Source organism: Erpetoichthys calabaricus, chromosome 4 (assembly GCF_900747795.2).
Source record: "Erpetoichthys calabaricus chromosome 4, fErpCal1.3, whole genome shotgun sequence".
Taxonomy (NCBI): domain Eukaryota; kingdom Metazoa; phylum Chordata; class Cladistia; order Polypteriformes; family Polypteridae; genus Erpetoichthys; species Erpetoichthys calabaricus.
The window spans coordinates 61683721-61711084 of record NC_041397.2 but is presented as its reverse complement, the minus strand read 5'-3'; the positions used below and the strand labels follow the sequence as shown (position 1 = coordinate 61711084).

General features: G+C 37.0%; 1 protein-coding gene across 1 annotated transcript in view; it reads left to right on the top strand.

Moving 5' to 3' along the window:
* Positions 1 to 8687, top strand: part of LOC114650082 (fibroblast growth factor 9) — a 47051-nt gene extending 38364 nt beyond the window's left edge. The window contains exon 3 of the mRNA XM_028799522.2: positions 7622 to 8687. Within this exon, the coding sequence (XP_028655355.1) occupies positions 7622 to 7867 (246 nt within the window). The 3' untranslated portion in view covers positions 7868 to 8687. The remainder of the gene's footprint in view (positions 1 to 7621) is intronic.
* Positions 8688 to 27364: the final 18677 nt, after the last annotated feature.

The following is a 27364-nucleotide window of genomic DNA, read 5'->3' as shown; positions in this document are numbered from 1 at the left end:
TCATGTACTAGTTGGACTGAGTTGTGGGATATGTCACATTACATGACTGGTTTCATGGGAGCATGCCAATGACTGTCTCCAACCTGCTAAGATTTATATTTGAGGGCTACAACTGAAAATTGGTGGAAATGTTGTATAATGTGACATGGTCTTTACTATTTGCATCTTGATTTTGGTATGATCTCACAGTTTTGACCCTTACTTAATTTTCCCCTATCTGCTTATGTCTTTCACCCTGTCTTCCATACCAACTTCACCTCGGCCACTCTTCCTTGTGAAACATTACCAAACTGAACTCTCTTCATCTCTGAAATTGCTGCTAAATTTGCTGCAACAATTAGCCTTCTCTGAAAGTCACTAAGATCTAGTCTTTAAGCATTAGTAACATTCAAACTGAACAACTAGACTTTTCTTTCATTTTGAATATATGACCAAAGGTAAGAGAGGATGTTAATTGCATAATTATCTCAGTGATCACTTGCCATCAACAAAACTCATGTTCATCATTTACTTACTAGTTTCTCAGTTACCTGAAGGAAATGGGTTTGATAATTTTAAAGAGTTGAGCTTAAATTGAATGACTGTTGTCCTTCCTCGTAAATGTTTCTTTTGAAGGACTATGACAGATTAACATGCTTCATTCATTGCAGTGTTAAGCAAATGTGACAATAGTGATGATAGGGATTGAGGACTTAAAACTGCAAAGCTTTAGAGTGCTTTACCAGTTCATGTCCACTATATTTCTAATTTTACTCTACAGTGTTCGCTCTTTGATTTAAGTGTGCCAGGTCTACTTTTGCTTAAATGCTCAGGCAGAATGCTGTAAGATGGTGTCTGTTTTGGAAAAAAATCAACATTTTTGTGAGCAGATAAGGAATTCTGTATTATGGCAGACTTTCAAAGTGGTTTGTCATTGCAAGTTAATGTCAAAGTCCCCCCTTTTCAGTGAAGAGGTTATTCAAAAGTGTGTAAGATATCCTATTTGTACACTGCTTAACCAATCTATTGCTTCTAAAGCAGTCATTGTTTTACGTTTAGAAAATGAGCAAGTTTTGGCTGTACCATATAGATGAAATGCAGCAGAGCCATTTATGCACAATAGAAAATGTTATGACCATATTCTATTATGAATATTCTATGTGAATTTCCCCTTGGGATTAATAAAGTATCTATCTATCTATCTATCTATCTATCTATCTATCTATCTATCTATCTATCTATCTATCTATCTATCTATCTATCTATCTATCTATCTATCTATCTATCTATCTATCTATCTATCTATCTATCTATCTATGCACCCTGAAGATAGAATATGGTTAGGGAGTAACATTGACACAAGAAATGGGATATCAGTGTTAGAAAGTTTTTCTACCTTCATTCCTCTTCTGTTTAAAGATGGTGAAAAAACAAATAATAAAAATTTAATTCACCACAAACACTTTCTAATGAATGTGTTACTCTCCTTATCATTTTATGTAATGCAGTTTATGACTTTGTAAAATAATACTTTTTCCTTTTGATACAACAAGTAATGCAGAATAAACAATTCTCCATTTTTGACAGGTACAATATAATAGTGTGTACATGGAAAAAAATTGATTTGAACAGTTAAACACAATTTTGGCCTTTAATCCAAAGGATTGTCTCTTGAGTAGGCTGACAACATTGCTTGTACTATTACTTAAATTACTGTAAGGTCCAGATTTATCACAGCTGTTCCACTTGTTTGCAAATCCCTGCCCAAATACCAAGTCCAGAACATTTTATCATTTGTTATTCCTTGTTTCAGTTGTTATGACTAGGAAATTTTTCCTACATTTTTTTCTTTCTTACACCTTTTTTAAGTCAGTGCTTTTGCCAATTTTTATGAGACCAACTGGTAATATGTTCTGAGAGGAGGATAGCACTGTTATCCTGTTATCCCGTGCCCCTTAATTTTGTTTGCGACATGTTTTATCCAACTGGAAGGTTCAAGGATAATAGATAGGACAGAGGGGAATGCATTCAAGATGCAAACCAGAAAAGATTTCTTTACAGAAAAGATTTCTTTAGAGCTTGCAAAGCAGTTGAGCTTTTAAAACGTATCATCCAGTTGCCTTGTTTAAGTCCAGGCCTTGGCAGAAGGCGACATTATGATTTGGATTATATCCATAATTTAACCAAACCACTTAATCGATTTAATTATTATATACTTTTTTGATCTGAAGAGGAAATGCAATAGGTGGAAGAAAACATTTTCAGAAACAAGGAAGCAAAATCCAAAAGAAAAAAAAATCAGTCAACAAGCAAACCTTTAAGGGTATTCTAGAGGGAACCTTTACCCCAATCTGTGAACCTGACATGGATTGGGAAATGCTGGAAACTTTTGAATTTAGTCTTGATCTTTGGACTTATTATAGTTTAGTTTAAGTGTCATGTGAACAAAGTACAGTGAAATTTCTTTCTGGTATGCTTAACATCAACATGCAAAACATTATCAGTCTCCAGCATTATCAATGATCAGTGAACACCTCTGACACAGCTGGTCAGTTGTCCTCCTGGGCTTTCAGTTTTTTCACCTTCGAGGGGGCCTTTCATTTTACCTATATCTTTTTCCTTCAGTATTAACACAATCTAAGTCCCTGTGAAAGAGCTGTCATCCATTTTCATTCATTTCTGAGCAAATGTAGCTCTGGCTGCTTTTACCTTTTTAAACCCCACTTGGGGTTAATTTGTGGGCTTATACTTGGAATCATTTCTGCAGTTAGGATCCTTTCAAAACTATAATTATGGTAGGTTGTCTCTGTTGCAGATTTCTTCATTTTCTATTTTTTTCAGACTATTTCTGCACCTTTTGCAGCAAGTTTGGATTCTGTGTGTGGCTTTTTTACATTGGGGAACCTAAAACTAACATTTATTTTCACCTAAGTGTTTTACGTATTGCAGTTTCAATTTCTGGTTTCTGAGTTTGGTTTAAACAAATGACAAGACTGACTTTTGGTTTAGAACTTGGCTAGGATTTCTGCTTATGTCTTTGCGGCAGTACATTGTCTATTGGCGCTGCAATAACAAGCACAGAAAATTAATCAAAACACTATAAACTAGGCCTAATGCTGTGTCCTCTGTCCTTACAGAGTATTGTGTCACTAACAGTGTTACTGGGAAGGTTGTGGAAATGACAAGGTTTTATTTATTCCATGAGCCAAAAAAAGTACATCAGGTCTTGTCGAACATCAAAATGTTGATGATTATGGTTTTGCAAATTGAAGGATTTCTTCATAAAGAGTTTCCATGTGAGCAGACTGTTAATCAGCAACATTACACCGAAGGGTCTACAGGAAAGCGACTGGGGAAAAAAACATCCAGAGCAGCGGGGCACTCAAAACTGCATTTTCCACCATAACAGCACACCTGACAACTCATCTGCATTTTGACTTTAACTAAAGTGAAATAGCTATATATATATATATATACACACACCAAACAATTTTATCCAAAGTCACTTACAAAAGAAGTAAACATCAATCTGGAGTCTGTTTTGAACAAATGTTATAAAACAAAATAGTAAGATAAAAAAAAGGAATTCAGAAAAAAGAGGATATCCATATAAAGATATAAACAGAGCACGAGATTTCCACTTTATAAACATAGTGAGGGAGTTAGAGATTCAGATGGAGGTATACAGCCTGTTCCAGCAGTTAACACATTAAAACAGTCAGGATTGAGATTCGATATGAAGTAGAGGTAAGATACCATTCAGTAGCAAGCCTGAGTGGGCAAGAAGGAGCATGACATCTCATTAGTGCTTCAATACACCTAGGTGTTGCTCCATTAACAATTCTATAGGCAAGCACCAAGGATTATAGCTTAATGTGTGCTACTGTTTGGAGCCAGTGGAGTCACCCTAAAAAAGGAGTGACATGCACCCATTACAGGTAGTGGAAAACATGACATGTCACCACATTTTGAATCAACCACAGGGGATTGGTAGCACATGCAGGAATCCCTACCAGTAAGGAGATGGAGTAGTCAACAACTGACAAGGCCAATGCCTGAACCAGAGGTTGTATTGTATACTTCACCAGATATGACCTGATCTTGTGAAAGTTATACAGAGTCCATCTGCATGAATGAAGGACAGTTTCAATATGGTCAGTGAAGGATAGCTGGTCATTGATCATCACCCCAAGATTACATAATAACTTGGTAGTTGTCAGTGCTAATGAACCAAGCTTTTTAGAAAAAGGATGTTAAAGAAATGGACTGGCTGGGATTATGAGGTGCTCTGTCTTTTTGCAGATTGAGCTGGAGATGGTGCTCTATAATCCAAGTTGAGATATCAGTGAGACATGCTGAGAATGTATCGGAGACTGTGTAGTCCTTTACAGAGAACGACGGGTACAGCGGAGTATCATCAGCATAGCAGTAAACCCCTGCAGGCTGAACTGGATTAGCCTTTGAAGATGGGTGAATGGATGAATTAGTAATAGTAGTGATAGTGAACAATTTTGACAAAAACCGTGTACAGTGCTATTACATGTATTATGGTTTATGAATGTATCAAAATAGTTTAAAGAACTGTCTTACTACAGTACATGTTTTTTTTTTTTATGTTTAAGTACTTTTTGAAGAGAAATCCAAGCAAGTGACAGCAAAATCTTTATGAACATTGCAATATAATAATGCATTAAATTAAACAATATTGGAGTCTGAAGCAGAGAGATAAAAAGAAGCCAGGTAGTTTAAAATTCAGTTTTCGTGTCTGTCTCACCCATATCTTTATTGTGTCTTTAATTCTTTCACAAAGTATGGGAATTTTCAAAGTTACTAAATCTGACATCTTGCCTTTCCACTTTATTGTGTTCATGTGAATTTCCAGTGGTTATGAGACTGCTTTTGATTTGCTGCTTATTAACTAAATTTGCCCTAATTTTATTTTTTTGAGTGAATAAAAAGCAAACCAAAAAAATAACAGTAAGTGTTCATTGCATCATTCCAACTTCAATGTCACTACAAAAATACTATATCTGGCTGACCTGTTTATTATTTTTCATTTCATGCAAAGGAATAAGGTGAAAGGTCAGTCAGCATTATGTCACAGCTTGGCCAATTGGGGTATTAAAGTTATGTCTAATCTGTCCCACTGGGAACTACTGTACCACTTGGAAGGGCGTTCACATGAAATTTCCCACTGGGAAGCTTTTATTTCCCATCTGTTCCTTAGCATGTGAACGCAGTATTAGACATGTCTGCACCTACAGCACATTTAAATAAATCTATTGAGTTACTGTTGATTGCTACATAAAGCAATTTGCTATAATGTATGCTGTCACTGTGTAAGTTTCAAATAAGTACTTCAGTTAGTTTTTTAAAATGTGAATTTTATTAAACAGTGATTTCAGCACCAAAGGCATGTTTTTGGATGGTGTTAAACATTTAATGTAAAACAGATATTATCTGGGATGTTCAGGAGGAGATGTGACAATAAAGAAAAATATGCCCCAGGGTTAGTATTACTTCTCTGTGAGGTATAATGTTTCACGTCATGGCTAAGGAATGGGACTTGAAATGACAAGATTTTAATACTCACATCTGGCTAAATGTATGACCTTGAACGAGTGACTGACTTCATCTACAAGGTAAATGTAAGAACACAGTAGGCATTATATAGTGTTACCCGGGAGTTTTGGGTTAGTGAAAAGTTTTACATAAAATAAGAATTGACTGACAGATGTTGGGAGAATTTAGTAAATACAACTTCTTCCTCACAACACAGAGTTCTAGCTTCAAATCTTAGCTTGAGCACTTCATGTGTCAAACACCAGAACACTGGAACAGTTATGATGTGAAAAGGCCATTCTCCCCAACAAGCTCACCCATCCTATTCACCTATGAGTATGCACATTCTGCCCATGTTTCAATAGGGTTTGTTTCTCCACCTCCTAAAGACATGCAGAGGTTAGGATGATAGATGTCTCTAAACTGGCAAAAGTGAGTGAAATTTTATCAAATGCACCCGTACATCAGCCGTCATGTACTCGATAAACTCCTTCAGAAAATGGATGGCTACAACTGATGTTGCAAGTACATGATAGCACATCATGTGCATGACATTTTCTTTCCTTTCATGGCATTCTTTCTTATACTGCAGTCTGTGAGTTTTATGTATACATTTTTCTGTCTGGGATGAAATCTTTAATATGTCATAATGCACTTCTGTTACTTAAAAGAATACTTGATCCAGATATGATATATATTTTATATGTTACTTACTACTTGTGGTTTGATGGTTGAGAATATTTTTTAATCTAATGTTTTCATGGAGAATGGAGATGCATCATTAATAATAGGAATGAAGCCCATAGTAACCATTGCTGGACCACAGCAAACAACATTAAAATCATCCATGAAAAAAGACTAATGAATTTGTGTTGAATAACCCACATGTCAAGGCATCCAATTGTATGCTTACAACATGCAGAACACATGCATTTTTGCTAAAATATTGTTAAATAAATACTTCTGGAAAATGAAAGAAGTTGTTTGCAAATCCCTACCCAAATACCAAGTCCAGAACATTTTAACATTTGTTATTCCTTGTTTCAGTTGTTATGACTAGGACATTTTTCCTACATTTTTTTTCTTTCTTACAACTTTTTTAAGTCAGTGCTTTTGCCAATTTTTATGAGACCAACTGGTAATATGTTCTGAGAGGCAGTTAGGCACTGTTAAATTGTGTCACTTAATTTGGTTTGCGACGTGTTTTGTCCAGCTGGAAGGTGCAAGGATAGTAGATATGATAGAGGGGAATGCATTCAAGATGCAAACCAGAAAAGATTTCTTTAGAGCATGCAAAGCAGTAAGCCCATTCATGCAGAATCATGCTGTTTGAATTGAAGACTTACCTCTTCCACTTGTTCATTAGTTGAGTCTTGTCTTTATTTCAATTCAAAAGTTCAAAAACACATTTCTTCTGCATACACTACTATGATTTTCCAGATGTATCTGTTTAACAATATTTTGGCAAAAATGCATGCATTTTTCCCAATTTGAGCATACAATTGGATGACTTGATGTGTGGATTATGTCACATTTTTCCATGGATATTTTTATATTCTTTGCTGTGGTCTTAGCATTGGTCTTCATTAACACCCATTCTATCAGAAAATGTACTATTTTTGCTCTCCTTAATACATGAGAAAAAAAAATATTGGCCATCATTATACACTACATAGGGTAAGTAGTATGTAAAAATATCATTTTTGGGTGGAGTATTCCTTTAACCTGCAGTGATTCAATTATAAAAAGTACTTTTGGGTGGGCTGTAGAAATAAAACCTGTCTTTTTTTCTTTATTCTTCACAAAGCTACTTCAGTCTACATAAACTATAGAGACCATGATTTTGAGGCTCAGATATATTTATGTATACCTAGTTGTATGTGTGCTCTGCAGTTGTGCTGTTTGAGACTGCTCAGTTAAATTAAAAAATGTTAGATGAAAAACATGCAATATAGTCTTGATATGTTTAATGGCAGTAATTCAGTGGATTAAGTGAAAATGATAAAAAATGAAAATGCATATCGTCTGGTATTTTGTAAGTATTTATTTACTGTACCTTGTTTGTTTTTCTTGTTTGCAGGAAAAGCTTTCACCAGAGTGTGTATTCCGAGAGCAATTTGAAGAAAACTGGTACAATACCTACTCTTCAAATCTATATAAACATACGGATACTGGGAGAAGATATTATGTGGCATTAAATAAAGATGGGACACCAAGAGAAGGGACTAGGACTAAGCGACATCAAAGATTTACCCATTTTTTACCAAGACCTGTGGACCCTGACAAAGTACCTGAACTATATAAGGATATTTTAAGCCAAAGTTGATAATAAGAATTCATTCAATTGAGCCCTTATGTGAGGAAAAAACAGAAACTAAACAAACCACTATAGAGATTTTGTGCGGTGGGTTCCTATTGATTAGCTGTGTCATCACATCAGCTCCACCACTGTTGCCAAACTTTGTCGCATGCATAATGTATGATGGAGGCTTGGATGGAACATGCTGATTTCGTTCTGCACTTAAATGATTTGTCCTGTTAGAGGAGAGCCAAACCCACCCACTCGCTTGATTTGATATGAGAGGATACAGAGAAAGAGGAGAAGAAATAAGGACCAGAAGAAGTGGTGTGAGACAGAGGAAAAAACAAGGGAGGGAGGAGAAAGAAACAAGTAGAGAGACAGAGAGGGGGAGAAAGAGAGAGAGAAATGGCCTGATGCATGCTGGGAGATGGACACGCTTTAAGTTTTTGATAAGTTCTACTTCATCTTATATCAGCATAGCTGCCATAACTTTGATTCATCTGGATTTTGGCTGGTGGCCTGGTCAAATGTATGCTGTATTAACAAAGGCATGTAGGATACAGTTGTAAAAAGCAAAAAAAAAAAAAAGCAAGAGAGACATTTCAGTTACCCGCTCAGTGGCATCATACCACAGGGCTAAAAATAAAGACCTCTTAGTATAATAATGATAACGAAAAGAAAAGTTAAATTTATTTATAGAAGACTTTCAAAGGCAACATTATATTTATTTTATATATTTATTTATTATATAGAGTTTATTTTTAATGAAATATGTATAGACAAAGATAGGCATTTTCAGAAAGCTTTAGGTTCTGTAAGCATTTACATGCCAGAAGACTCTAAATTCTGTGGTATATTCATGCGAGAAAAAGAGGAGCATGGATACAAGAAACTCTCATGACCCTCATTGTGCTGAAGGTGACAATCTATTTTTTGCCCATATTATTGTAATAATATGCACACCAGTCATGACACTTGAATATTCACTCTTACAACTGCTTGTCTCATAGCTTTGCCCCAGAGGATTAAACATAAAGTTGGGTCTTAAGACGTTATATTATTTGGTGTCTTCAGTGATTTACTGTCTGATGCTGTTATACTTTCACACTGTTTCTCAGGAGGGATCATTTACCTTTAAGACAAATGTAAGCTGAACATTTGAACCTCAATAATGGCTTTTAAGTGTATTGATATCATAAATATAACCTTCAGATTCCCCAAGGGAATGTAGTATTAAAACTCAAATATTGTGCTTTTAATAGCAAGCTGGGGTGGAGCTGCATAATTATATATATTTATACATATATGAGGGTTGAATGTAAAGTAATGCCTCCATCTCAATTACTTCAAATGGAATAGGGATATTTTAATAAATTAAACACCAAAATCATTTTTGTTATATGCTGTTTTATTCTCCTTGTTCACATCTATGCATAATCTCCACACTAATGCCTGCAGTGAGCAAGACTCAAAGAATTCCACACATTGTTTTGACAGTTAGTTTCTAACAGTTCTTTCTGTTTCTGTATTTGATGCATACACATATAATGGTCTTCCCTAATTTTAGGCAAAATATAGAAGTTCTTTGGAGAAACCCCTGCTGCTGTTATGATTCCATTTTATTTATAACAGTGAGACTACTATTTAAAGCAGCGCTTTGCCTTTAGCTGAGCTACCAGCAGAGCAGATAAAGAACATATGTCACAATTTACTTTGCTGCCGTCACCCATTGACGCTTTATCAGAACATAATTCTGACAAATGAGAGAAACCATACAATCTATCAAGCTTGTTTGGATTACTAATAGTTCAATTGTCCCAGTATTTCATTGTGATCCAATAACAAACTGGAGGCATTACTTTCAATTTGACTCTCATGTGTGGTCAAACAGATTTCCCTTAACTTATGTGCACACACACATTTTATATATATATATATATATATATATATATATATATATATATATATATATATATATATATATATATATATATATTATATTATATTATATATATATATATATATATATAATATACAGTCATATGAAAAAGTTTGGGAACCCCTCTTAATTCTTTGGATTTTGGTTTATCATTGGCTAAGCTTTCAAAGTAGCAACTTCCTTTTAATAAATGACATGCCTTATGGAAATAGTAGTATTTCAGCAGTGACATTATTTATTGGATTAACAAAAAGTATGCAGTATGGATCATAACAAAATTAGACAGGTACATAAATGTGGGCACCCCAACAGAGATATTACATCAATACTTACTTAGTTGAGCCTCCTTTTGCAAATATAACAGCCTCTAGACACCTCCTATAGCCTTTGATGAGTGTCTGGATTCTGGATGGAGGTATTTTTGGCCATTCTTCCATACAAAATCTCTCCAGTTCAGTTAAATTTGATGGCTGCTGAGCATGGACAGCCTGTTTCAAATCATCCCATAGACTTTTGATGATGTTCAAGTCAGGGGACTGTGACGGCCATTCCAGAACATTGTACTTCTCCCAATACATGAATGCCTTTGTAGATTTCAAACTGTGTTTTGGGTCATTGTCTTGTTGGCATATCCAACCCCTGTGTAACTTCAGCTTTGTGATTGATGCTGGAACATTATCCTGAAGAATTTGTTGATATTGGGTTGAATTAATCCAACCCTCAACTTTAACAAGGGCCCCAGTCCCTGAACTAGCCCCACAGCATGATGGAACCTCCACCAAATTTGACAGTAGGTAGCAGGTGTTTTTCTTGGAATGCAAAGCACTTTTTGTTATGACCAAATAACTCAATTTTTGTCTCATCAGTCCAAAGCACTTTGTTCCAAAATTAATCTGGCTTGTCTAAATGAGCATTTGCATACAAGAAGTGACTCTATTTGTGGTGTGAGTGCAGAAAGGGCTTCTTTCTCATCACCCTGCCATACAGATGTTCTTTGTGCAAATTGCGCTGAATTGTAGAACGATGTACAGATACACCATCTGCAGCAAGATGTTCTTGCAAGTCTTTGGAGGTGATCTGTGGGTTGTCTGTAACCATTCTTACAATCCTGCACATGTGCCTCTCCTGTATTTTTCTTGGCCTGCCAGACCTGCTGGGTTTAACAGCAACTGTGTCCGTGGCCTTCCATTTCTTGATTACATTACTTACAGTTGAAACTGACAATTTAAACCTCTGAGATAGCTTTTTGTAGCCTTCCCCCTAAACCATGATACTGAACAATCTTTCTTTTCAGATCTTTTGAGAGTTGCTTTGAGGATCCCATGCTGTCACTCTTCAGAGGAGAGTCAAAGGGAAGCACAATTTGCAATTGACCACCTTAAATACCTTTTCTCATGATTGGACACACCTGTCTATGAAGTTCAAGGCTTAACGAGCTAATCCAACCAGTTTGGTGTTGCAAGTAATCAGTATTGAGCAGTTACATGCATTCAAATCAGCTAAATTGCAAGGGTACCCAAATTTTGCACAGCCAGTTTTTCATTAGATTTAATTTCATAAAACTAAATACCGCTGCACTAAAAATATTTGTTCGGAAAACACTCCAGTACTCAGATGTTCCTAGGAAATGAAAGACATACCACTGATATCTTTTTTGTTGAAAGTAGAGTAAAATATTATGCAGGCTGAGAGGGGTTCCCAAACTTTTTCACATGACTATATACTGTATATATATATATATATATATATATATATATATATATATATATATACACAGTATATATAAATATTTATTATGTGTTTGTGTGTGTGTACACATTTATATAAAGTGGATTCTGAAAATATTCAGGGCCCTTATTTTTTTTCGGATTTTATGTTGTAGTCTCATGCTTAAATCATTTAAGTTAATTTTTTGTCCACATCAATCATCACTCAGTAGCACAGAATGACACAATGAAAACATATTACAAATTTTTGCAAATTTATTAAAAATAAAAAACTGAAATATCATGTTCACATAGGGTAGATCTACCTTCAGAGTGTTTTAGTTGTGCACCCAGTGGCCTGTGACAGCAAAGGTGCCTTTTCACCAAAATGCTCGATGAACTAATCATGTCTCCATGCCTAAAGCAAATGTGGGAATTACCTCACTATATTAAAAGGCCAGGTGTCGTTGGGCTTCACTGTTAAAACTATAATCAACTCTTTGTTAAGGAGCACAGTTCATTAAGTCACCCAGGGACTTTTGGGGCCTTATTGAGCTTTTCATTGGTGTATTCAGACACTTGTTATGACACTTAAATTTGGATCAAGTGCATCACGTTCTATTGATAATCATTAAGATGGTTCTACACCTTGTTTTGAGTCCACCTGTGGTCAGTTCAATCAACTGGGCAAAATTAGGAAAGGCACACACCTGTCTATTAGAAGGCCCCACAGTTGACAGTGTGTGATCAGTCCAACTCTTATCAGGGCTTCATAACAGATTGTCCAGAAAGATTCCTCTCCTCAATAAAACCCACTTGGAGTTTGCCAAAAGGGACCTGAAGAGCTCTCAAACTATGGGAAACAGATTTTCTGATCTATGGAGACTAAGTTTAATCTCATGTCTGGATGAAACCGGGTACCGCTCATCACCTGTACAATACCATTCCCACTGTGAAACATGGTAGTGGTAAAGTCATGTTATAGGGTTGTTTTTTAGTGGCAGTGACTAAGACTAGACAGGTTTGAGGGAAAGCAGGATGGAGAAAAGTATAGAAATAACCTTAAAGAAAAACTGTGCCAGAGCACTCTGGACCTCAGACTGAGCCAAAGGCAATGGCTCTAAAGACAAAGCAAAGACAATATAGGCTTAGTTACAACTCTGGAAATGTCCTTGAGTTGCCCAGCCATGACTCAGACTTGAACCCCATTGAACATCTCTGGAAAGGTCTGAAAATAGCTGTCCACTGATAGTCTTCTTTCAACCAGGCAGAGCTTGAAGGAATCTGCAGAGACAAATGGCATAAAATTCTGAAATCTAGGTGTGCCAAGTTAGTTGTGATGTGCCCAAAAACACTCCAGGCTGGAATAATTCTCAAAGGTACAGTGCCTCAACTAATAACCGAGGAAAGGGTCTGAATATTTGCATCAATCTGATATTTCAGTTTTTTATTTTTACTAAGTTCTAAGGTATTGTCTCCACTTTGTCATTTTTGGGTTATTGAATGTTGCTTGATGTGTGGAAAAATATTGAAATTTTGCACAAGGTTGCAACATTGCAAAATGCTAAAAAAAATGTGATTGGGTTTGAATAGTTTCAGAGGCCACTATATATATATAATATAAATGTGTTTGTGTGTATTATATATTAAGAGTATATATATATATATATATATATATATATATATATATACATATACACAAGTGCACACATACACTACATAACACATACACTACATAACACATACACTACATAACATTCTTAAACCTGTTTAATCCAATTTAGGGTTACGGGATATATACGTACATATGTAATATGTTTGGTCACTTACAGTGAAAAATTAAGCCTGGAGTAGAATTTATTCCAGACAGAAATCACCTAAACCAAAAAAAATAAAAAACAAAGAACATATAACAGGTTAATCAACCTGGAACTTATGCACTGACAAATTAGCAAAGGCACTGCTATAAATGCATGTATAATGATATCCACAAGTCACAGCTTCAAACAAACGGGTAATAATTTCTGTATCTTACAAGAATTTAATGCTTCTTCTATTGCTTGTGCTTAAAGAGCAAAGCGATAGGAGCATATTGCATTTATTTCAACCAGTGCAAACAAAAGTCATAGCGATATTAAATTGATTTCTCTATTACCCATGCAATGAAACCTCTCCTAAAGAAGGAGTCAAGGTCCATTGATTATCTAAAGGATCTCTGGTGTAACACTGTTGTGTACAGTTCCTGTCTTTCTAGCTACAGCAAGAGATGCCTTTCCACTGGAAAAAACACACTATCTCTTAGATAATTGTAGAGACTGAACAAAAATCTCATTTTTTTTTGTTGAGAGGGGATACGATTGTTTGGGTACATTTATTGTGGGTGGGGTTCATTTGGTCAAGGAAAACAGTGGAGCTGGAGGTGGGATTGCACTTCCAAATGATGGGGCCTGAGAAATGCATGGTGTGCAATCCCACATAACCCATTATGCATTTTAACCTACCTGGTGCTATAAAGCTATTAAAGTGAATTGGAAAAAAATGCAAAACAAAGTCAACAGAGCTCTACAATTACCAGTGCAGTGTGTTAGGTGGCAAACATTTCCAAACTTTGAATAAACATATTAGAACTACAAACTATGGCTCCTAGTTTTAATTCCAGATCTCATAAGATTTTGCTTCTTTTCCTTTCTTATGCAGGTGGCTCAATGATGACATTTCAGAAGAGACATGGCATGCTGTATATTTTAAAAGGGAACATTTCAGTCTTCATAAATTATGAATTTGTCAAAAAATAGATTGTTAATTGTTTGATTGTGAACCTTCAAGATTAATCATGTTAAAACCAACATAAAGTATGTTTCTCAAATGCCTTAATACAAATCAGCAGCACTGGGCACAGGGCAGGAACCACCTAATACAGGATGCCAGTTGATTGTAAACATTGCTGACGTAGAATCTTCAGTAAGACTAACACACACATCATTGGAAGAGAAACTAAAATATTTGGAGCAAAACCTACACAGTCACGAGTGAAAATGTGTGAATTGTATGCAAACAATGATAACACAGTGTTTATACCCAGCTTGCTGAATCCGAGGGGCAGTAGAGCTCACCACAAAGCCTGTGGATCAATGAGTTGGACTGGAGATTTTGATTTTTGCCAATAATATCTAGACAGATACAAAGTCACGGTGGACAATTTGTTTGATAAAATGTTTTATTTCAGTACATGTTGTGGAGCACATTGTGTTAACAAATGCAGTTATTGTGCCTTTAAAAAGTACTCACCCCTTGGGAAGTTTTCTTCTTGTTCTACAACATTAAACACAGTGGATTTAGAATGGTGTTTTTGACACTGATCAACAGAAAAAAGATTCTTTAATGTCAAAGTGAAAACCAGTCTCTGCAAAGTGTCTTAAATTAACTACATATATAAAACAAACAAAATGATTGATCACAAAAGTATTCAGTTTTTAATACGACACACTTAAATCACCACTGGTTCAGCCAATTGGCTTTGGAAGTCCCATAATTAGTTCAATGGAGATCATGTGTCTGGGGCTTCAGTTGATTGCATTTTCAGTGCAACTTATCTGGAACGTCCAACTGGTGGTGAGTCAGCATGATGGCCAAATCTATACAATGGAGACAAAAAGAACACCCCCAAGTGAAAAGAGGATTGAAATGCACAAGTCATGGGATGAATACACAAAACTATCCGAGTCACTGAATTATCTTTTGGGAGTCCATTTAAATCAATCATTAAGAGGTGACAAGAGTATGGCGCAGTGATAAGTCTGCCCAGAGCAGGATTGATTGTACAAGAAACAACTAATGAAGAGGCCACCAAGAGAACTCTGAAGATTGTCAAGCTACACTGTCTGAGACTGGAGAGACTGTGCATAGAGCAAGTGTTGCCTGCGTCCTTCACCAGTAGCAACTTTATGGTAGAGTGGCAAAGTGAAAGCTGCTGCTAAAAAAACATGATTTCTCAAATAGAGTTTGCCAAAAGGTAAATGGGAGACTCTGAAGTTAGCTGGGAGAGAATTCTATGGTCTGATATGACCAAAATTTAGCAGACTAAACACCATGTTTGGCATGAGGCAAATACTGCATATTATCAAAAACACAACACCACCTCTTGTGAAGCATGGTGGTGGTAGCATCATGCTGTGGGGATGTTTCTCTGCAGCAGGCTTGTGAGGGGAGAAGGTAAAATGAATGCAGCAAAACACAGGAAAATCCTGTAGGAAAAATGGATGGAGTCAGCAAAAAAACCTACACCGTCTTAGAAGATTTGCTTTCCATCAAGCCAACAAACCCAAACACTGATCCAAAGCTAAACAAGAATCACTTAAAAACAACAATGTTAGTGTCCTGGAGTAGCTGAGTCAGAGTTCAGATCTCAAAGAATTTGTGAGTGGGCTTGAAAAGGTCGTGTAGATCCAGATGTGCAATGCTGATGAAGGCCTGTGCACACAGACTCGAGGCTGCCATAGGTGTATCTTCTGAATACTGCTTTGATGGAGGTGAATACTTATGCAATCTATCATTTTGTGTTTTCTATTTGTAAATAATTTAGAACACTTTGCAGAGATTTGTTTCCAGTTTGATATTTAAGAGTCATTTTCTGTTGGTCATTTTCAAAGAAGTCAAATTAAATCCGCTGTGATTCAATGTTGTCTAACAGTAAAATGTGAAAACTTCTAATGGGGTGAATAGTTTTATAGGCAATGTAACTTAATCAGTCTTTCACCCTTTAGTTCACCTATAGTTCGCATTTCTTAGGAAATGCCCAATGGTTATAAGAATCTGGAAAAAGTTATTACTTTTAAAAATGGAGAATGGTAACTATTTTTAATCTTATTTTGTCTTTACAATGAAGAAAATTAGCTTTTACAGAAAAAAGGACTTTTGCACTGAAGCCCAGATCCTTAACTGTGAAGTCAAATGCTTTTTTGTATAATGATTGCCAGTTTCCCAATCACTCCTTTGTTATCTTCCCAACCAAGATAATTGATGCACCTTCAGTATTTAGATTACCCAAAAACCTTGCGATCTTTTGATCAAATGGTTGGCAGTTCACAGGGATTTTGGCAATGTCGTGAATTGTTTCCTTTCTCAGAAGAGCAGGGAAAGGAGAAATCAAGTTGGTTAATAAACGTGCTTGGTTCTATTCTGTTATGATATATAAAACATTATTAATAAGAAACAATATATAAAAGATGTTATACAGTACTTAATAACATGTCTTTAGTAAAGGTTTGCAAAGCCATTTGCTACCAAATCTAAAGCAACACCAGCAGCTGCCTACTGAAAATCCCCAAGGCATACAATAAAGGAAGTAAAGGCTGTAGCCTGAGGCTTAGCTCTTATGTGCTATTCATGCACTTCAATACATATTTTAAGCGGCATCCTTTTTTTCCTGTAGCACCTGCTGCAGTGGGTCCAACATGAGGAACTGAACCCCCAGCCCTTGCATTTTCTATTCCACACAAACAACCGAAATAAATACAAATGTTGTTGTCTGGTAATGCAGAGGCACCTGTCAAGTTCACACATCCATACCTGCTGCTTTACTATGTATGTATGTATGTGTGCATTATATAAAGGATTTAAAAAACAACCAACTAATGCCATTTTTTTATTGGTTTGAAAATTCAGAACCAATGCTTTTGATTAAAGGTGGCCTGAATAGAGACTTCGGCATGGAACCAACTTGATTGAGGGAGGCAGCCTTGCTAAAGCAGAGGCACACTGTCTACCATAGGACTCATCACCTCCATTCTTGGGTTTGCAGGTTTCGTAAAGGTTCTTCTTGCGGTTCTCTGTACTTTGGCATTTTTGTTTAAGACCTTATTATTTTTTTAATATTTTTGAATCATATAGTTTTTACTTCAATTTTGTTTTGTGTTTTTATTTGTTTAAAGACTTGCTGTTTTATTTTAGAATTTTTTTTTTGTTCTACCACACTGCCACCATTTTGACTTGTCAAGATGCGTTGTCCCACTTCCAGCCTTCCACAACTCACAATGTGTAATGTTATCAGAGCAATGTTATCTCATCTTTTAGTTCACCAATGACCAAATTTACAAATCCAGTTGACCCTGTAAAATCATAAGGCTTTTTGACTTTTGGCTAGTTCTTTTTAACTCAGAATTTAGATTATGTCTTAAACTTTGTCTTAACATAACTTGTCATTATCACTAATGACCATGCAGGTTTTTGGTTTAAGATTTCATCTCCTGGTAATTTTTAATTTGCCAATTGGCGTGCCAGATTTTCATTATATATGTCAGTACAGTGGTGATGGAGCTGAGATGAGAATTACAGAAAATACTAAAAGACATCAAGTGGGTTTGTAATATTTGATGGATTGATTGTTCTTCAACCCACCCTATAATAATTATGTTGCTGAAACATAACACATTCTCAAACCAACTTAAAACTTTCTAACTCCAATTCGGAGTCATAGGGAAGCAGAAGATTGTCCCAGAGCAGGTTCAGGACAAGGTGGCAGTCTGTTAGAACAATCTAGAAAAGAGCAGGTCATTCAGCCCAACAAAGTTCAGCAGTCCTATCCAATTAATTCTTCCAAAATAACATTGTCTAGTTTTTAAGGTCCCTAAAGTCCTACTTTCTACCACACTACTTGGTTGCTTATTCTACGTATCTATGGTTCCCTATGTAAATAAAAACTAATATTTGTGTAAAATTTACTCTTAACAAGTTTCCAACTGTGTCCCTGTGTTTTTGATTAACTCATTTTAAAATAACAGTCTCGTTCTACTGTACTAATTCCCTTCATATTTTTAAATACTTCAGTCATGTCTCGTCTTAATCTTCTTTTGCTTAAATTGAAAAGGCTCAGCTCTTTTAATCTTTCTTCATAATTCATCCCCTGTAGCCCTGGAATCCGCCTAGTCGCTCTTCTCTGGACTTTCTCCAGTGCTGCTATGTCTTTTTTGTAGCCTGGCGACCAAAACTGCACACAGTACTCAAGATGAGGCCTCACCAGTGCGTTATAAAGTTGAGCAGAACCTCGTTGGACTTGTACTCCACACATCAAGGCGCTATGTAACCTATAATAATAATGCTATATACATTCTGTTAGCCTTCTTAATGGCTTCTGTCTGGCAGCTGATAGAGTTGAGTCCACTATGACCTCTAAAACGTTCTCATAAGGTGTCCTTTCGATTTTCAGACCTCCCATTGTGTGTTTAAACCTAACATTTTTACTTTATAAATGTAATCTTTTACATTTGCTTACATTTCTCTTGGGGATTAATACAGGGAACCAAATACCAAAAAAAAAAAAATAAAATTTCATCTGTCACAAATCTGCCCAAGCCTGAATGCTGTCCAAATCCTTCTGTAAAGATGCAACAGAGGTGAGATTATCTGCCAGTCCACCTATTTTGGTATCATCTGCAAACTTAACCAGCTTGTTACTTATATTCCTATCTGTATCATTTATATATATTAAAAATAGCAGCAGCCCTAGCACTGACCCCTGTGGAACACCACTCTTAACATCGGCCAGTTCTGATGAAGTTCCTCGCACCATCACCCTCTGCTTCCTGTGTCTGAGCCAATTCTGCCCCATCTAAAAACATCACCCTGAACTCCCACTTCTTTTAGTTTGATGCCCAACCTCTCATGTGGCACCTTTATCAAATGCTTTCTGAAAGTCCAGATAAATAATATCATATGCTCCACTTTGATCATAATAAATAATAATAATAGGTTCCATTTATTGAGCGCCTTTCACAAACCCAAGGTCGCTTTACATACAGAGTAAAAAAAATAAATAAATTATTACCCAGATGACAAAAGTTCATAGAAGAGGAAAGTTTTCAATTGCGATTTAAAAGTGCAGAAACAGGAGCAATCTCAGAGAGACTGAGGAAGAGAGTTCCAGAGTTGAGGTGCTATAGCACTGAAGGACCTGCCTCCCAAGGTGGAGAGTCTGGTGCAAGAGACAGTAAGGAGATTACTGCTTTAGGACCTGAGAGAGCAATAAGGAGTGTAAGGAGCTAGGAGCTGAATGAGGTAGAGGGGGGCAAGGTTATATAGGGCTTTGAAGGTGAGAAGCAGAATCTTGAATTTAATCCTTGATGGAACCGGTAACCAGTGCAGCTGGGAGAGAACAGAGGAAATGTGAGCAAAACGCTTTGTGTGGGTGAGGACTCTGGCTGCAGAGTTCTGAATATACTGTAGCTTCTGTATAGATTTTGCAGGGAGGCCAATGAAGAGGCAATTACAGTAATCAATATGAGACAATGAACCAGAGTTTGAGCATCAGACAAGGACAGAAATGGACGGAGGCGGGCAATGTTATGGAGATGACAGAATGAAATTTTGGAAAGAGACCTAATGTGTAACTCAAAGTTAAGTGATGAATCAAACAAAACACCAAGATTTCTGACAACAGGAGCAGGTTTGACAAGTGTACCATCAACAGAAATAGAGAAATTGAATGCCTTAGAAAGTTGGGATTTTGGACCTACCAGTAACACTTCAGTTTTATTGGCATTAAGTTTGAGAAAGTTATTTTCAACCATAGCTTAAGATCAGTGATGCATTCTGTGAGTGTGCTGGGAGGTGAATCTGTAGGGGAGTCTGTACTAAGACATAACTGTATATCGTCTGCATAACAGTGGAAGTTAAGGCCATGTCTGCGAATAATCTTACCCAAGGGAAGGATATAAAGTAGAAAAAGTAATGGCCCAAGGACTGAACCCTGTGGGACACCATGCGACACAGGTGAGATGGAGGATTTATATCGCCCGAGTGTGACAAACTGTTGCCTATTAGAAAGATAAGATGTGAGTCATTGAAGGGCTAAGCCAGAGATACCAACAGCAGAGAGACGTGATAGGATGATTTCATGGTTAACAGTGTTAATTGCTGCACTTAATTCAAGAAGGAGGAGAATATTAAGGGAACCACAATCTGCAGACCGGAGAAGATCATTGACTACACGGAGAAGAGCTGTCTCAGTGCTGTGCTGCGTATGAAAGCCAGACTGAAAAGGCTCATAGAGTGTATTATCTACAAGCAAAGCTTGGAGTTGTGTAGCAACCACGTGTTCCATCACCTTAGCCAAAAAAGGGAGATAGATAGGCCTGTAACTGGAGAGAGAAGAAGGATCCATGTCAGGTTTTTTAATGATTGGGTAACTGCAGCAGTTTTGAGGGCAGTAGGGACAGAACCTGAACTGAAACATGCATTTACCAATGAGGAATACTAATTATGGATGAGCATGTCTTAAGCAGAGAAGTGGGGGCAGGATCAAGCAGACAGGAGGAGGCATTAGACTTATTAATAAGTTCAGAGATGGCAAGAGAGTCAACAGGCGAGAAACAAGCGAGTCTTGATGATGGAGATGGCAGATCAGAATGAGTGAGTGACTGTGGTATGGAGGGGAAACTGTGATAGATTTGATCAATTTTGGTATTAAAGAAATCATATCCTTTTATTGCTTCCTCATAGAATTCCAGCATGTTGGTAAAACATGACCTCCCTCTTCTGAACCCATGCTGACTGTTCAGTAAAACTCCAGTTCTTACCATGTGTTGCTTAATCTTTTCCTTAATAATTCCTTCCATTAATTTGCCTGTTATGTATGTTAAGCTTGCTGGCCTATAAATTGCTTGGATCTGCCCGATCATCCTTTTTATGTAATGGGATAACATTTGCCATTTTCCAGTCATTTGGAAAAGTGACAATTTGGAGTCACCAAATAACTAATACTAACATTGTTGGATCTGGGAGGACAACCCACATAGACATGGGGAGAACATCCAGAGTCCCCACAGATGACAATCAGGACACTGGGTACATAAAGCAGAAGATATAACTACTGTGTCAGGTCTCTAGTGCTGTAGTGAAACAAAATGTTCTTCTTTATTGTTTTTGTGAAGACAACCCTTAACTTGGAGTAAGCCTTGAAACACACACATTTAGCAAAGAAACATACTGTATGCTAATATGTTTTAATAAAGACATGAACCCAATAAGCATCTACACTTGAAATAATAATTTGTGTGCCCATGGCTGCTGTAGCTGGGGTGCTGGAAAAGCTATTAAGGTTCAAGTTTTGCTACATTATGGAACTTTCTCCTGGTTTGCTCAAAAATCTCAAGATGTGTGCATATTAAATGAATTGTTGATACCAACCTGATGTGGGGGCGAGTAAGTGTCCCTGTGCCCTGTGGCAGAATGGCCTCCTGGCCAGGGTTTATTTCTATCTTGTGCCCAATGCTGTCACTGAGAGGCTTTGCTCCCTGTAACAGAAATTGTCTTCATACACTGTGACTTCAGCTAGAATTGTTTTCTGTGTTCACCATAATAGCAAGCAGAAGTCGGATGGCAGAGGTCTGGCTGGTTCTTCTACTATGTTATGATAAAATGCAAGTATTACTGAATTTGTCACCAGACTACACTTTGTCGTCAACCTCTTCATTTCTCCAGAAAAATCGGTCTCTTCTTCCTCCAAGTTCATTAGACTCTGGTTAAGCACTGAATGCACTGAAGGGGCATTGTTGCCATGTTAGATCTAGCCAGACAAACAAACACAATTTATTTTGTATAATGCCTTAAAATAGCACTATCCCAAGGCATTTTACAAGCGCAGATATTCACTACAACTCTTCATTTACTTTTTTTACAGTTAAAACACAGGAAGATTGAGCGAATGGCTGAGTGAGGGTCATCCAGTGTGTTGAAGGTAGAAATTTGACTTGCATCATATGATTTGGAATTTATTTCCTTATCCACCATACAACACTCTCTGTGTCCACCCACACTTTAGACATATCAGTTAACTCTTTTATTTTTGGGATGTGGAAAAAAATATCGAGAGAAAAACCTGTAGCAATATGGTGAGGTTGTGCAGATGTCACCTAGGCAATGACCCCGAGATGCTCCTACTTCTTTGCTACTTTGTTACCCACTTACACAACTGAAGCACCTCAAGAACTGCTATGGCAAGAAACGAGGAGAATGTCCACACTTAACAAGGATATGCCAAGCAAGAAATCAAGTTGTAGCTGCCCGAGCAGCACCAGTACACTATCCATTATCAGCTACTCTTGAGAATGATCTGTACCATAGTAAGCATCTGAGACAATCAAAACATTTAAATAATGCATGTAAATATAGTAATATGGTAAAGAAACGTATCTGGACAATGTCAAAGTTGCTTCAATAACTTTACCTTGATAACCACTAGACTGACTGATGGAAATTTTTTGTAAAAATAGGCTACCATGTCATGACTCATAACTAGTGTTGATCGAAGAAAGTCGCCAAATCATTTTTCGCAGTGAATATGCTGTGTTTGCCAGTGACTTTGTCTGGTGAATATTTTCCTGGAAATTCCTCATACAGCCAAGAAAAAGAACTTTTTTTTTCCCCTAGAAACCCAGTATGCTTTGCAAGGCCAGCAGGGTCTGTATCGAAAGAGTGACACTTCATAGGAGTGACATAAATTCTGTATTAAAGGAATGACATTTTATTGGAGTGACATAACAATGGAGTGACAAATTATGATTAAAATTTTATTAAATAATTTGTTATCTTGCTTCAACAGAGAGCAGGAACGCAACTGAAAGTACGCTCGCCAAAAAAAACGTTGTCGCCTCACCTACCACTTGGATGGTTGGTTGGATGATTGTCACTCTGTTTGAAATTTATATCTGAGGTTTCACTCCTTTGTTATGTCACTCCTTTGAATTGCTCCCGGCCAGCATGACACGACAAAGCTAAAGCAGCCAGTGCTGGATGGGACAGACCCGCCAGGTATCTAACACTGACCCTATTAGTGGGCTAATACTTGCGAATACATTTAAACACAAAATGTGCATTTTGAAGGAAACTGAAGATGTGTCCGTGTATTAAAGGTAATGTCTTTTTGTAAAGACTTGTATATGATGTGGGGAGTTGGGTCTAACTCAGCCTGCAATACTTAAGACGTAGGTCAGGTAATAAATAGCCACAGCATCAGCTATGAAACCTCCTTTGAGTCAGATAACCTTAATTCTTAATCATAGTGTAACCAGGCATGTAATGGCCGTTTTGTAACTAACGTTGTGGGAGTTTTGTGATGTTGGGGTATTACATGACTGACTTCATAGGTACTGTGGGCTGCAATTACACTTTGTTGGACCTGGGTGTAATACTGAGATTGCCCCATTAATAGTATTTCCCACAGTGCTCTTCAGCTGATGCAAACAGGAAAGTGTGAGGGATCCATGTGCTTTAGTGTTGCACTTATTTAGTAACAGTGGCAGTGAATGAGCCAAAGCATCGGGAAAAAAAGCAAACTGAACTTTTTGGTTTGAGATAGGTGAGTACCCGCAATTAAATCTGTGGAATCTGTGAATTTGTGCTTCCTGTTTGCAAGAAATGGTAATATTCTGATATTTAGTTCTATCTCAGGGAGGGAAGATGATAATAGGATATCACTGCTGCCTCACATCTCAGGTCACATTTTTGGCCACAATATTGAGTCCAGCATAACTGGCAGATGCTTCACTAGCCATCAGGGACACTTAAAGCACCACTGCACCATTATAACCCACTCAAAACCAGCACAGCTTCTCCTTCCCCAGTGACTTCAAAACTTTTTGATCATTTCTGCAACTTCACCAAACTCAAGCCAAAGTAAATTCAGCAGGGTTCACTCATCACTACTCGTAACACACTCATGTGACTCATGTGCATGCCTCCTGGGTAATCGCACTTGCACCATGTATGGAAATTCCAAATAACACTTTTCTTTGGTGTTATGTTTATGGAGCTGCCATATCAAACATTCTAATACAGCGTTTCCCAAACTCAATCCTGGAGACCCACTGTGGCTGCAGGTTTTTGTTTCAACCAGCTTCTGTTTTTAATTGGACTCCTGGGCTAATTAAGTAAACTGTTATTTCCCAAGTTTTGTGTTTTGGGAACAATATAGAAATTAGAAAACTAAGTTTGTTAAAAAAACATTAAAATGTACCAAGCAGTTATATGGGAAGGATTTCTTTTTTTCTTTTTAACAGTATTTTCATCCTGATTTTCATTCTACTTTTCAAGGTGTTCTAATTGTTTAATTAATCCATTATTTATTAATTATTGGGTCTGACACTAAAGTAGTTGCAACCTTTGATTATTTAGTGTGGTTTGCCTGCGTGTCTGCTCTGCTCATTTTTAATTGTTTTCAATAACACAGAGAAAGGGCAAAATATAATGAAATCAACAAAAGAGAGTTAAGCATTTAAATCTATAGCAAAAATAAAAATATTTCTAAATGCCTTATAAATGTAAAAATCATTCTGCTATGCTTTTCTGAATGTCAGTGGTATCAGGTGTTTTTGCTGATTAGGAATGTGGTTGGAACAAAAACCTGCAGCCACAGTGGGTCCCCAGGACTGAGTTTGGGAAACGCTGTTCTAATACATTATATTCTCATGTTTCAGAGATGGATTAGAAAAGCAATCTAATTTCTTCTGTGTTGAAGAGAAATGGTATGTTGACATATTTTGGGTTTGTAATCTGTCGTGATCACTGCTGCAGACACAGTGCTGAAATGGTGTGACCGTATTTCAAACATGCACCTACCAATTCAAAGCAGCTATTGCAACTAGTCTTTAATCAAAAACTAATTTGTGCCTTTAGCTGAACTCCTCCTTTAATTAGGTGGCCAAACACAATGGCTGCCAAAGCAGCAAAACGGACTGAGTCATGGTCTGTTTGTGGAGGCCTAGCCACAGGTAATTGTTGTTTGCTACTGTATTTTAGGCTTGTGAACACTCTACAGCCATACTGTGGAAAAAAATGACATGAGAATAAATACGGACCTGGGGGTGTTTGGAACTTAGAGGAGGGCTTCAGATCCTGTTGAAATCCTTCTGTGGTCTTGGCACAAGAACTAAAAACACGTATGCTTGGTGTTGCATTGAGTGCAATCAAGGGCTTAGTTAACTGTTTTGAAAGTTGGAGCAATTTTTCATTTTTATGTATTTACTTAATCAAAGACAATGCTATTATATTTTGGTTTATTAAATGTTTTTGTAACAATGAGTCATATTCAAAAATAACAGTGATAACAGAATGTAATTTGGTGTAATAGCAGAGAACATTAAATATGTGTTTTACTTTACAACATCATGTAGTTAACAATTGAGGTGAAATAGACTTGTGGTGGCTCAGTCGTTTTCACAGACAGCAGAGTCCAACTCAGGTCATGAAAAAATGTCATCAAATGATTTGCTTTTGTTTGTTATCGGGTGTAGATAAGTATAGTTCATGCTTTTTAATATTATTCCTGATAAAAATTTGTGTTGAAGGCCTTCTGTGCACACACAGAAGTAGCCAACATGGTGGTGAGTTCTTGGAAACATACATAACTCTACTTGCATTTCAATAACTTGTATTGCGGATTCGTTTTGCCTTATGGAGCGGCTATCCTACGTATGAAAGAGGAAAATATAAACATTGAAATAAACTCTCCCAAGGTAAATTTTAAAAGAGTAAACTGAGGTGCCAGACAATTTTTAAAGAGATAGTGCATTCTGAAAGTATTCAAATCCTTTCACTTTTTTCAAATTTTGTTTTGCCTTTTGCTAAAATCATTTAAATAATTTTTTCCCCACATTAAGTATTAATCAATACCCCAGAATAACAAAACAAAAACAGGAATTAGAATTAGAATTTTTGGCAAATGTATTAAAAATAAGCAGTTTAAATATCATATTGACACAAGTATTCAGACCCTTTGCTAGGACACTTGACATTTGGCTCAGGTGCACCACATTCTATTGATCATCATTGAGAAGTTCCTTGTTTGGAATCTACCTGTAATCATTTCAACATAGTAAAGCCCCACAGTTGACATTGTGTATCAGAGTAAAACGCAAGGTTGAAGGAATTGCCCGCTCAGCTTACAGACAGCATTGTGTTGTGGCACAGATCTCAGGAAGGTCACAGAAAATTCCTGCAGCTTTGAAGGCTCCCAAGAGTGCAGTGGCCTCCATAGTTTTTCAATTCAAGAAGTATGAAGCAACCTTGACTCATCCTAAAGCTGGCTGCCAGGCCAAACTGTGAATCGTTGGAGAAGAGCCTTGCTAAATGAGTTGACTAAGAACCTGAAAGTCATTCAGGCTGTGCTGCAGAGAACCCGTAAAGTTATGATAGAAACTTTGAGAAGGGCAACCAATCACCACCACTCCACCAATCTGGGCTTTATGGTAGAGTAGTCGAGATGGAAGCCTCTCCTCAGTAAAAGACCATAAAAGTTCACACTGAGTTTGCAAAAAAGCTCCTAAAGGAATCTCACACTGAGAGAAATAAGAGTCTTTCAGCTGAAGAAACAAAGATAGAACTGTTTGGTATCAATTGTACACATCTTGTCTGCAGTCTCCGCACATCACCTGTGTAATCACATTCTAACGGTGAAGCAGGGAGGTGGTAGCATCATATTGTGGGGTTCCTTTTCAGCAGCATAGACTGGGAGTCTAAACAGTGTTGAAGGAAAGCTGAACAGAGCAAAGTATGTTGATATCGTTAATGAAAACCTGCTCCAGAGAGCTCTGGACTTCAGACTGGGCCAGAGGTTCACCTTCCAACACGGAAAAGCAAAGCAAAGACAACATAAGCTTAAGCACAACTCTGGGAATGTCCGTTGAGTTTACCAACCAGAGCTTGGACTTGAACCCAATTGAACATCTCTGGAAAGACCTAAAAATAGCTGTCCACCGATGGTCTTCATCAAACTTGACAGAGCTTGAGAGGTGCTGCAGACAAGAATGGCAGAAAATCTCTAAATCTAGGTGTGCAAAGCTTGTCACATCACATTCAAGAAGACTATAGGCAGTAGTCGTTGCC